We start from the raw sequence: 13322 nt of genomic DNA, 5'->3' as shown, positions 1-13322 counted from the left end.
CATCGTCAGTTGTGCTGGCTCTTGGGTGTTCTGCCACAAGCCCTTTATTACCTGATTCTCTCCAATGCCACTCTCTACCCTCGATGTTGTTAATAAGAGCCATCACAGTCTCTTGAAAATCCTAAAATATTTGTAGGATTCCTAGAACAATAATTTAGAACAGCAATTGAACATAATGTACACCTATGTGAGTTACGTACCTGTTCACTTCAAGCAAACTGACATCATACACTTCCTTGTACCAAGGCATCAATTCATCCAAGATCATAACTGGTAATTAAACTTTGAACGTTGTAGTTCACTGAGACCACGCTCATCGGTAGCTCTCCTCCAGTTCCAAATCGTCCTTATAAACTTGGCTTCAAAGTGGTACCCCTTCTTCTCCATAAACCTTGCTAAGTCAGGATTGAAAAATCACTCAGCATCCACCACAGATTGTTTCCGAGACCCTTTCAATGCAGGGTAAGTCAAAAGGGATGTTGGATCATCGAGTACCTCCACAAATCTCTCAAGCTTCAACTGTTTTGCACCACCGCTCCGTGTGTGACTAGCCATTCTCTGTTAGCAAACAAAATAGTTAGCATAACAGATGCATAACTAAATGCTGTACCTTAAGAAGGTGAGCATCATCTTCCCGTTCATAAATGTAGATTTTGTCACAGGGTACAGTTCAGGAACATACATGAAAGTCCAGAAAGGTATACCTTTCTTTTCATACATGTCAATGGTATGCTTGTATTCCAACTGAGCAAGGATTGATCTCATTTGGTCATCAATTGATTCGCTTATGCCTAGAGAGAAATTTAAATCATTTTATATTTGTTAAACAATAACCTGGTTTCCAAGTGGAAGACATGTAACCAGCTGGGGTAGTTCTAATACGTAGCCTGTGTACAATGCCACTCCAAGATACACCATGTGATTTCATGTACCATATCTCTTCCAAAACGCCTCATCTACAACAAGATTAGCAATCTCAACAACAAATTTGCCATCAGGATCTCCTGATAAGGTCATGGTGTTAAACGTACACATTTTATGGTAAATACATACTTTTTGGTGTCAGCATAGCATAAAGTTTCTTAGAAGATAGCTTGCTGTATTTCTTGCACACATCTGAATGAATTTTTAGCATAGGAAGGGGACGTGTGTATCCCTTTAAGCAAAGGTAATTAAATTTCCCACCACTTACAAAACCTGAGAATGGAGAAATAAACCTAGTCTGGAAAATTTCATAATACATACCTGAAACATTCATTCCAAAAGACACCATAGTTCTACACAAGTCTGTTATCAATCGTCGCATATCTACTTTTTTAAGGCCTGCATATGGTAGACATTGTACGGGAAGAGCATAGGGCTTCCGATCGCGAAGATCTGAATTCAACATGAACACAAAAACATGACTAGCAGGAGATCTTCTGAAATGCACAATCCACCTATTAAAAGCCAATAGCCACTCTCGAATAGATGTCAATTTTCTTGCAACATTGTGTTCACCAAATAATAAGTGGGTACACTGTTCTCCACATGCTAGCAATTCACAATGAATACTGTGTCCTTCACTGTTGAGTGACTTGAGCTCTTCAACATCCCAAGAAAAACTAAACATAGTTTGCTCAGTACAATGACCATCCTTCAATTTATCTTGATACTCATTGTTAGCTTTCACTAATTCTTAAAATTAAAAAAAAATCTTAGTCCTGACATACACATGCATATGCTACAGCATACCTGACGAAATGAACTGCAGGTCTTCTTGCACTGTTTCAACTACTGACATCAATTCTACCTTAATTGCTTCCACTGACTCCTGCGATCCAATATTATTTATCTTCTCATTTCTTTGACAAAATTCAGTAAACTGTTGGTTTAATTTTCTATCATTTAAATCAGCATCTCCAGACCATCCTCCAGTCGAGGACTGCCACAAGCCCTTTATTACATCTGTGCCATCCCCCTTTATCCACCAATGTGCATTGGGGTTTAGTGACACCAACTCTTCCAGCACTGTTGTCTATTATACAATAAGCTTTAAATGTAAGCTCTATGTTATAATATACTGACTTGTATTTCTGGGCCTGTTGTAAATTGGCCAGATGCAATGTCTCGACGAATTGTTCTTTCCAAAATGGCAGGAACATTGACTAAAGCCTATACACAACACAACACAAATACGCACACATAATGCAACAAAATAATATACCTTTTCAGGATGCATTGTAGAAGTCCTTTGGTGGGGTTCGCTTAGTTGACTGATTGGACAATAACTCCAAAGAGGACCACTAAATATGTTGCACCATTTCGGGCCAAAAGCACATACATGGTCTGTAGCCATGAGCGGTAGTCAGAAGGGCATCTGATCTAAACAAAAACGTATGTATATGCACATCCATGGTTATAGAAATACCTCATTGATATGCTGTGAAGTAAAGAAGCTAACTGAATATTCGATAAGTCCCATGGGCATTCTATTGGCTGGTAAAAGGGAATCCGATGAATCTGGTCTCACAGTACCCAGAGCTTGAGACAAAAGGTAGACAACATTGCTACACTGACAGTTATGGAGATGTGCCATAGCATTTGCACTAAGCTCAAGGAATTCATCTGGACATACACATGCACTGTTCTTTTGCAACAAGCCACAAAACAATTTATTCAAAACTTTAAACTGTTCGTCTAATTTCAAGTTGACTAATGCACTTACACAATGCATCTCTACAGAGTCGATGGTCTTTAATTGTTGTGATGATGGTGCCATATTGATATCAGCACATGACTGCACATCACCAGGAAGTGACTGCAGGATTGATTACAACAAAACAGGAGTTGGTGGTAAGCTGTGGTTGTGTAGAAGTTACAACTGATGCAGTTGTAACTGACGGTTCTGTAACTGCTGTTGATACTGTAACATTACATACTGGACTTGTAACTGGTGTTGTAGTAGGGTTGAATAGCTTGCTAAAATGTTGTTCTGCAATAGCCGGAGTTGCAAACTGCTTTGCAAGTCTGACAGTGGCTTTTGTTCTACATGATGCACCTATAAAGATTAGTTTACACATGTACTGTCTAAGCAGTATACACACCTGTGTGACAATGGCTGGTTTTCAATTGTTGTTGAATAAAAACTCCAGCCTGGCTCCAAAATTTGTCATCCTTGTGTGCCACCCAAGATTTTCCATTAGTATGCAACAGCAGAAAACAAGTAAGTGCTTGTAGCTCTTCGTCATTCCATTTCGTGCTTGCTGATTCGCTGACTGGAGGAAACAGTACCTTTCCTTTCACTCTCCCTTGCAATCTGCTAGTACGGTACAAATCAGCCACAACTTAAACACACGTTATTGCTACACGCAATACCCACACGTGGACTTCACTACTTATGCAGCCACGCACACGAATTTGCACGATGCCAGAGCACGAATACACAGTTTTGCGTGTGCAGCATTCAACTTAACACTCTTTGTGTAGCGAAAAACATGGGTCGAATGTCTATGGAGACCAGAAGGAGGGTTATTATATTGCGACATCAAGGGTATAAGCTTAAGAACATCCAGCTTCGACTTCGCGATGAAGGTATTGAGGTGTCGAAAACAAGCCTCTGCCTATTGATCAAGAAGTACAACAATGAAGGCATTATATCAGACAGGCTAAGACCACCTTCTCGTGCTGCTAAGCTATCATTCCAGCACTTACGAATGATCGACAATGCACTAGACCAAGATGACGAGATCACATGCAATGAGCTACGTCGTATGTTAAGAAAGAAGGGTGTGAATGTATCTTCTTCAACTGTTTACCGTGCCAAAAAGCAGTTAGGTATGTCAGATAAGTTTGGTATAAAAATAGCTAGTGTAAGGGATGCTCCTCGTAGAGCCTAGCTGGGGAATCATTGTTAGTACAGCTCCAGGCTTATTATGAATGCATTAACACGTGTACGCAGAGTATACTGAACTAACCGTTTAAACTGTCTCCATAACTCTTAACAGGTTTACAAGACTGCTCTTTACTGCAATAGACACGTGATGATTTCAAAGTAAGTAAATTAACAAGAGCCTCTTGAATCATTTCTTAGGCACTAAATTCTAATTTGATAATGTGCTTTGAACCACGGCTGTGAAAATTATTTTTGAGTCCACACCCTAGGCTAATGCTCTATTCTCTCAGCTAGTGTATTCTGTTGCAGTGGCCTTATGAAAAAAATGGGCTTTAGTGCCTGGCGTATTCCCAATATATAGTTTGTTGAGTATGCTGAATAGTCTTAACAGCCAACTCGTGTTATCACTCAGCAGATAATTTCACCTTAAAATAGCATGCAGAGTTTTAAAAATAGTTATGAACACCAGAACAATAATTATTTCTAGAGGCTGGTCGCTGTGTGCATTCAAGTAGCTATGGTCACAAACTAATTGTCATGGACACTGAATTATTGGGTGAGGGTAAATTCCCTAAACTGAGCACTATTTACATGTGTGTAGATGCAAAAAATCACTTAGTGCATACTATTACAGGATGGGTATCAAGTGTGCCACACTACTGTCAAATGATACGAAACAACAATAAGCAAAAGAGGTTGCTATGGTGTTTGCAGCAGAGGATCAATTGTGAGAATTTTAAAGATGTGATATGGTCGGATGAATGCTCTGTTGCCATTGAACGAAGCAGACGCACTTCAAGACGAAGAGGGCAGCCACGAAAGTTTAAGCCAAAACCTAAGCACCCCTTGAAAGTGCACATTTGGGGTGCAATCAGTATGAGAGGTGCTTCAAGGGTAATCATGTTTACTGAGAATTTGACCGCAATCCGATATGCTACCATCTTGAAAGCTGGACTATTGCCATTCATAAAAGCCAAATTTCCTCACAGTCATCGATTCCAACAGGATAATGACCCCAAACACAGAAGTCGTTACATACAAAATTTTTTCACCAAACGTAAGGTCAACTGGTGGAAAACTCCAGCAGAAAGTCCGGACCTCAACCCAATAGAGAAAGTATGGGGTTCAATGAAGAACTACCTACGCTCAGTACATTTCCGCAAGCTGGAAAACAGGAATCTTGAGGGTCTCAAATCTGGCATCAAGAATTTTTGGAAAACACTAACACCCAATACATGTCAGAGATACATTAACCACATAAAAAAAATGATGCTAATTGTTGTTAAGCAGAGAGGAGACGTCTCTGGGCACTGATGTGTACTGTACTCTTTCAACTATGTAACTATAGTTTAACATGACCCAGTATTCTTGTATAAATTTTGATTAATTGACAACATTTGACAAAACATGAGATTAGGGGCACTTCTTAGCAAACCGAAATCATCTCTGTGTGTGTTTGGGGAGGGGGGACTGTTTAGAACATAAAAATACATGCAAAAACGAGTCTGAATGCCATAAATGACACAATTGTACTATTTTTGATGAACTAAGAAACATGACAAAACTGATTACATTGACAACACAGTACATAAAACAAACGCGAGTACTGAACGAAACAAAACAGTACATAAAACAAAACTGTGTACTGAACAAAACCAAAGCAATAAATTAACAATGTAACCAGTAAAAGCCAAACAAAAAAAAACTGTTGAACCTAAATCATGTTATTAACCATTAAAAGATCCAGTCACTTTTGAAAACAGTCAGTTTTTTGCAGATCTTGGTGGCCGATTCAACCTCCGTCCCATTTCATCAATAGATTTGACACACTTCGACCAGGCCAGTTGCTCGTTCTCTGTGGATCGCAATGGCCACATCTTAAAGGTGGCAACTTTTACGGCTGCAAGTATATCTTTGTCTAATTTGTTTTTGCCATGTTTTCCAGACACATTCGATGTCATTCTGACAGCCTTGGAAATGAAACATTTAATCAATCTAGTGGCAAAATTTGCACGGGATGAACTTTCCTGCTTCCGATTTTGTAGAAATATTGGGTTAAACACCTCTGTAATCGGGTACAGCCTATCATTTCTCTTTGGTTTCTTTACATTGAAGGAGCGAATAGGTAACTTCTTGCGTACCTCATTATCATTACAAACAGAGGACTGGCCAAAAGCTGCACAACTTATGCCTGGCATCACTATTGGTGGCGGCAGAGGTCGTGAGGAGGGACATAATTTTCATCATATACATCGGCTTGCATTTCTTGAAAACTACCACTGTTGTCTGACAACTGAAAATCAAAATTGGGACTGCTGTTTATATTTTTATTCCCAGCATATGTGTGGTCAAACTGAGAATGGCTACTCCAACCTGAACTACCCAGAACATCATTAAAACTGTTGGTTTCATTGAATATGTTGTCGGCATAAGACGTGTCCATAGTACCACCGTAATCAAAACTTTCTCCCTCCCTGGTTCTGTCATCCATTCCATAAGCATCAAACGATGCCTCCATCGGAGAATAAACATTACGATCATTATACCATTCAGCGCCACTCCTTTCTGCATTATTTTGATGGCGAACATCAATATTGAAAGTGTTCGTGGAATACTTATTCGGTCTACTGTAATCGCCCTCATAACTTGATGGTGCACGGCTGTAGCTACCCTGCTGTCGCACATCAAAGTTAAAAGTGTTCCCAGGCGAAGAACTTGCAACTGGAGGCCCGGTACCTGTCAACTGTGGCACCTGCTTTCTCTCCTCAGCCTGGTTACCCGAAGAATACACTAATTTCTTATGGCTTTCTGGTGTTGACTCCAATGCTATGGCAACTTGATCTGATAGCTTGGATAAGCCCAGTTGTAGCTACAACAAACACAAGAGCCAGTCAGTATACACACATTAAATTAAACAGTTTATTCATACGTTTCTCAATTCTCCAAGGAAATCAACTTCACTTTCGTCGTCTGATCTGTCTTCCTGCATAATATAAAATAGTAATTTATGACATAAATAATGTACACACAACACTAGCAGCTATAAAATTACAATATAATTCAAAAACAGAAAGATCTGTTTATTGCCAAATTGCCTTAGTGCGAGGCATGTAATCAGTAGTTTTGAACATTCTGTGTTGTTACCAGATATTGGAAAACCAATCCAAATTACACATCAGGCAAAATCAAATTAACACCGCCAGTGGTAAGCTCTACATGTTTTGACCCACAGCATCGCTCAAACGTTTCTTGATAGATGTCTTTTTCTGGGTTGTGTGAAGGCCTCAAACAGTGATAGCCTTAGTGAGGTCCTGGGTGGCAAGAATCAGTGGTCTATTGGTGGATGGCCTTTTTAAGTTGGCCAAACATTTTCTGTGTTCACTCTGCTGCATATCAGCCACTAAGGAGCCACTGTGATTGTAACTTTTAGCTTCAGTATTTGTGCAATGCCATTTTACAGTCTATTCCTTTCCCCCAACCTGCCCACACACCCACCCACCCTATTGTGAGCATCCATGATACCTTGCATGTCCAACAGTTCAGATAGTCCAACTTATTTGCCAAGAAACTGTAAAAGCAACCTAAGTTCTTTGAATGTTCTAAAAAGTAATAAATTTATGCATCTTGTGTGTAAATGTCATAAGTGTGCTCATTACCCTTGGTGAGCTAAGGTGGCTTGAAATCTTTAAAACTATTTATCTCGAAACGTCTAATGCATGATTTCAATCAGTTTTCCAAAATGCAGCAACAGGTTTATTTGTTTATAGCTAGTGTGAACAAAGGAGAGTCAAGGAATTTCTGTATACACACAACTACTCTCATTCAGAGGTCACTGTCTTGCACCAATCAGGTAATAAATTATTCAACAATAATGACATGTCACAATCACTAGTTGTACCATTAACAACTTATGCCTCACTGTAGATGAATATCAAAAACAAATTTATCGTAATCCAATTTATTCAACTTTCTTATTAACTTATCTTGTAAGAAATGAGTGGATACTGTGGAAATTATTGCAGAATGGAATGTCTTTTGCTAAGTGCACACATATAGCAATATGCCAGGTTAATCGCTGAAACAATTCTACATGGCTTGGAACAGCAATAGATACCAATAGTTGGCTGGGAAAGCAACTAATGGGAATCATACAAGATTTTATAAACTTGAAAGTGCATAATATTTCACAAACTATTGCAAAAATATATTGTAGGCTACCATGAAGCATGGGAGAAATACTAAGCTAACAAAAACTTTATTTGTAGGCAGACAAATTGTTTATACTGCTGCACTTCATTATTAAATAATGACCACCCACAGTGAAAGTCAGCAGAATATCTTCTTAAATTTGCATATTGTTAATAAACTTAAAAATCAATAAACACACTATCCAATTAAGTGGCATTGTTATTTTATATTAATACGTGTTATCACTGTACCTCTTCAGAAGTAGAAGCTGGTGAACCAATTTCAATTGTAAAATTGTCTTTGTCTTTATTCCCCTGTGATTATACATTAGTATAATTATTGTACATCAGGATTACAACACATACAGGTGTCTTTTTAGGTTGTTTAGCCTTTTTAGTCTTTGTCTTTCTTCCATCAGACGGAAGTTTTTGTTTCATTGGCACCTGCTTCTTACATTTCTTAGATGCCACCTTCTTAGTATGTGGCTGCTTCTTTTTCGATAGCTGTTTCTTTGGCGGAACCTACATACATAATATTAATTTAACACAGTAATCACTATTACATAGCATAGCTATAGCCTGCATAGTTGAAATATCTGTTATCCTAGACCTCAAGCAGTCATGTGATATCACATTGTTTCCTAACTCTACAAGATGGATTACAGTGTATTTGAGTGTTGTTTTCTATGATATTGTTTTAAATATACTGTGGTACCCCTGCAGAGAATTTAGCTGTTATTGGGAAGGAAAACTGTGCTCACTGGTTATTCCAACCTTGTGGAACTAAGTTGTTTGCATCTATTTAATGCCCCACTCAGGAGAGTGTTGATTCTTCAACCCAGCAAATACTGAATATGCTAATTCTGTGATGCGAGGTGTTGTTGAACCCCTTAAAGACATGTCAGAAAAACTAGTATAGCCAGTCATAGAATATTTTGAGCTTTTGAGAAGTTCACCATCACAGTCAACACAAATGAATGTGGAGGAGATATCATAAAAAAGATGTCGAATCGTCTCTTAAAGAAGCTAACACTATCAACCAATCAGTGTACAATCATAAAGTCTTAACACATTTATTTAATTAGTATTGGCTAATGTATAGTATACAATGTTTGATCAAACCAAGTGGAGTTCTTGCACCCTGGGCTAAGCACCTGAGCTGATTGCCCAGTGCATAATCTTTAACCAACTAGGGAAAGTCATTGATCATCCTTAATCCCAAAGAAATTATCACCATTTTACCACCATTTGGTGGGACCTATATACTCAGAATCCGCTAATTTTCTCAATCATATTACGGTACTACTCTTTCACAATAACACCCAATTTAACATATCTGCATGCTTGTGAAGAATAAAGAGGTAGGAATTTAGAGTGGGAGTAATAAAGCTTAAGTTGCTCCCGCAGTAACCAGATTGGAATGAAGTACAGAGTAATATTTGCTGGTATTCAGCTGTTCTAGAGTGCTTTGCCTGCATTACCAGTTTGACTAGTTTGCCTCCTAAAAGCTTGACACTATTTGGTATTAGTCCCTAATTCCCATGCGAACCATGTAGTGTGCTAGTTTTGTGCTAAATATTCAACAACCAACACCACTGAGACCCTTTCAGATTAACCCTGTTATTTGTATTATTTATGGTGTAAAAAGAACGATCATGGAAAATAAAGAAAGCGACTATACACGCAGTAACAACTTATACAAAGTCTCATTAAGTACTAAAAGTATGTACCTCACTGTACCTGTCTTCTTCTTGGTTGTCCTCTTTCCCTGTGTCACTGTCATCATAGACCAACAAATGCTCCTTTTCTGTGGCTTCACGTTCATTACCTAATGAATATTTCATCGAGTTGGCTAAGTAAATCATAAATATTAACTTAATACAGTATTCTGAAAATGAGTGATTTATGTCTGGAGAAGTGGGTTTGGTTAGTCATGCCTGAACCAGACCACTACTGATTTGTCCATATGCAGGGAGCTGGTAGAACATCTACCAAGACCAGACCAACTCACTTTAGACAATGGTATGCAGTGTTTCGTTTGATGTGTGGAGGTCTCTTGTTTACGAAGAGACTTCGCAGCAAGTCTCTTAGTGCTAAGAGACCTGCGGTCAGGTGACAACCACAATTACGCACAGTAATGCAATTTAATAGCCTTTTTGTGGCAATTAGTATTTAACACGTTAGTAAACACCAAGCAAAGTGAAGCGATTGCGAGCCGATTGTAACGATCTTGCATAATTGATGGCTGTGTTTCAGCAGTATTACTGTTTAGCCTGGCCAAAATACTGAAGCTGGCAAAGCCCGCGATGAGTAATTCAACTTGTGGCCTTTCGCCTAGTATTTACCGATTTATACACCAAGTATTAGACAGTATGGCTCGTTAAAGTCGTCGCTGCCAATAGCTACAACTAAAACTGTGTCCTTTACTCACGTTTAATGGATTTGCTGGCTACGTATCCACTCAGTTCACCACCGGAAAACTCGCTTGCATTGGTGTTTACAACAGGCTCGACAACAGGAACGCTCTGCACTAGGTTCAGTGTTTGTACACCATTGTCTAAGTAAGTTATCCGCCTTGGTTTCTATGTTGCATCATTCTAACACCTCCTACTCAACATTTATTCCCCGAAGAGGCTGGTATTTGCTGTCTAACTATTACTTAGAAGGTATAAATATGATATAACCATAATTGCCAGACCAGTTTTTCCATAATAGACTTTTCAGCTATAAAAAGGTGTCATGTACTCAGTTAACAAGCTGATGGTTTGTGGTCACCAAAGACCAAACCCTAACAAAAGTGATGGTTGAAGACCTAGCCTACTTTTCTGATTGACAACATAATTTTCTGGTGGGAGGTGCACAACATAACAAAAGAACCAGGTACAGTAGTTTGCACATGAATCTTGCAGAAAATTATTTGAACTGACAAGCCAAATTGGATGCACAAACGTGTTCTTACACAAAGTGAATTCTAGGCCCTCTGCCAATCTGGAATCGCTCTCATTGTGAAAAGTGACTTTTGTAACATCAACCACCACTATCAAGTTTTAATGAACTTAAAGACACTTCAAAATTCAACAGGCAAACTCCACCAACGCATGCACCTGTCAACAAGAAATTAAACAGTACTACCAAGAGTTAATGGTACTACCAGTAGGTTATTATTGGTATAGGGCACATGTGGACAAGTTTACAAGTATGAATGCAATGAGCCTTCTATAAAAGGTAGTATTTAACACCTCAGATTACATCCAGCACTGCAATAAAGGTACAAGTTTTCTGTAGCTGTTTTAGCCCCTTGCATCAGTTGACAAGTTTTAAGTTGCCTGTTATAAAAATAATTGACAAGCAAACCATAGGCACTTGTTTACAACTATAGTGAGACACACACAAATGCAATTAGCCTCCTGCTGATCAGTAAACAAACTAGAATGATGGATTTGCTATTTCATTATAACATAGATAGTAGAGTGGGGGGATTTGAAACTTCTATTTTTCACACGTTCTATCCTCGTCTACGAGGAATTTGACACCTTACTTTTACAAAGATACATAGCCTATAACATAGAACTAATGTATATGAAGCTACACAGAAAATCTCAACGCAAAACATGCAAGTACCTGGCCACTAGAGTGACGAAAAAATTGTGAAACCTGGTGATATTCAGACGCAACGAGACGAAATCCCTTTCTCTGCTGCTGCTGCTGCTGGAGTTCCAAACCAGCCATTGCTCAAGGTATAGCATTAAACAAGTCACAGAACAAGTTTCAGGCGAATCTAAGCTACCATGAGCCTTTGAGAGGGAGGAAAAAAAATTGAGAGCCACTAAACAGAGGTGTGAAATATAAATGGCGGCGTGCGAGTTTCCAAACCCCCCTGATTATAATGAAGTGAATAAGCAAGCCATATTCTTTAGTTATTATTTGTCTATTTAAAGCTCTGCATGGTGCTGGCTAACACACCAGTTATAATAAGTACAAATAAACTGCATTGTGCACACTGTAGTTTACAACATTCTTACCAATAAACAACACCTCGGCTGAATATTTCTTTCCATCCGATCAACGGACAAAGTAGGTTTCACCAATGACAATGTCTTTATCTTCTACTATATTCTTTCGCGGAACTTTCCCTACTGTACCATCATCGGCGTATGACACCACAGCGTAGGTCTCCTTTTCCTCTGAAAAGTACACATTTCACGCTAAAATTTCTACGCATACTTCAAAAAACACACCACGTTTATCTCTCTTTTTCCTTCTTTCACGAAACATATCACCTCGACTCACACTGTCAACACAACAACACAACACTACAACAACGTGGCCTCGAACAGAATTGCGCATGCGAGCTAGCAGAATTTGTTTTAATGCCTACCGATATCTTTGAAGGACGATCTCACACCCGGTACAGAGTTTATAATGTCAGTGGACCGCGTATGTATTTGTGTGTGCCTACTATACTTTGTTAGTATGCTTGCTATGTATATTTAACTCTCGTTAACAGTTGCAATATGTAGCTAAGGTGCACGCACATTTTCTGGTAAGTGTGCGAATTACTCACTAAGTCTCGCGAGGCTTCACACGATAATCAGGTACACGAAAATAACACGCGTGTTCCACGCGTGGATCGTTTAACTTGTGGCTGATTTGTACCGTAGCTTGTTTCTTCTTACCACAAGGTGTATTGATAGTCAAATCATGTAGATCATCTGTAACTTCTTCTACGAAGCTATATTTCATTGGTGTGGCCATTTCGCTTTAGACTGTGTTCCAAATAAAGCGCATTGGTCATTAACCCCTACACAAAGCGGGGCTCAGAGGGCTCACCGCGACAATCTGTATAATTATCATAGATGAATTGTTTTTCGCTAAACATTTACCTTAAAAGTATAAATATCTGGTACAACAAATTCAACAGCGAAGTAGTATGTGATCACACGTCATTTTCAATTAGTTGACGTCATGTCCTACCCCCCTGTATCTACTCTATACAATTGAAATAATGCATAATATCAAGAGTTAATAATAGTGGAGGGGAGAGTGTCTAACGCTCTATAGGGCTGTATAAAATGAGCGCGTTTGAGCTAAAGGGCTTCAGCAATCTTAACAAGCGACGTGTTAACGCATTCAATTATGGTTACGCGGCCGGCGCAATACTCATTCAGAAAAGAGTGTATCGATAGCAGTTCACGTGAGAAGCGAGTGTTATAAAATGGCGTCCGTTCATGGTTCTCAGTCGAAGATATCAAATTGTGGCG

General features: G+C 38.9%; 2 protein-coding genes across 4 annotated transcripts in view; one reads left to right on the top strand and one right to left on the bottom strand.

Annotated features, from left to right (window-relative positions):
• The window catches only part of LOC136250834 (uncharacterized), a 443931-nt gene that overhangs the window by 373534 nt on the left and 57075 nt on the right, over positions 1-13322 (top strand). The gene's annotated exons all lie outside the window — the stretch shown is intronic.
• Positions 6075-8730, bottom strand: LOC136251616 (uncharacterized). The gene is made up of 4 exons (XM_066044073.1): positions 8428-8730; positions 8314-8376; positions 6804-6857; positions 6075-6743 (listed from the first exon to the last, which is right to left on the bottom strand). The coding sequence occupies exons 1-4, from the start codon at positions 8497-8499 to the stop codon at positions 6075-6077; spliced, it is 858 nt and encodes a 285-aa protein (XP_065900145.1). The 5' UTR covers positions 8500-8730.

Source organism: Dysidea avara, chromosome 3, assembly GCF_963678975.1.
Source record: "Dysidea avara chromosome 3, odDysAvar1.4, whole genome shotgun sequence".
In the NCBI taxonomy this organism is placed as follows: Eukaryota; Metazoa; Porifera; class Demospongiae; order Dictyoceratida; family Dysideidae; genus Dysidea; species Dysidea avara.
Note: the sequence above shows the minus strand (reverse complement) of the source record. Positions and strands in the feature narration are given on the sequence as shown.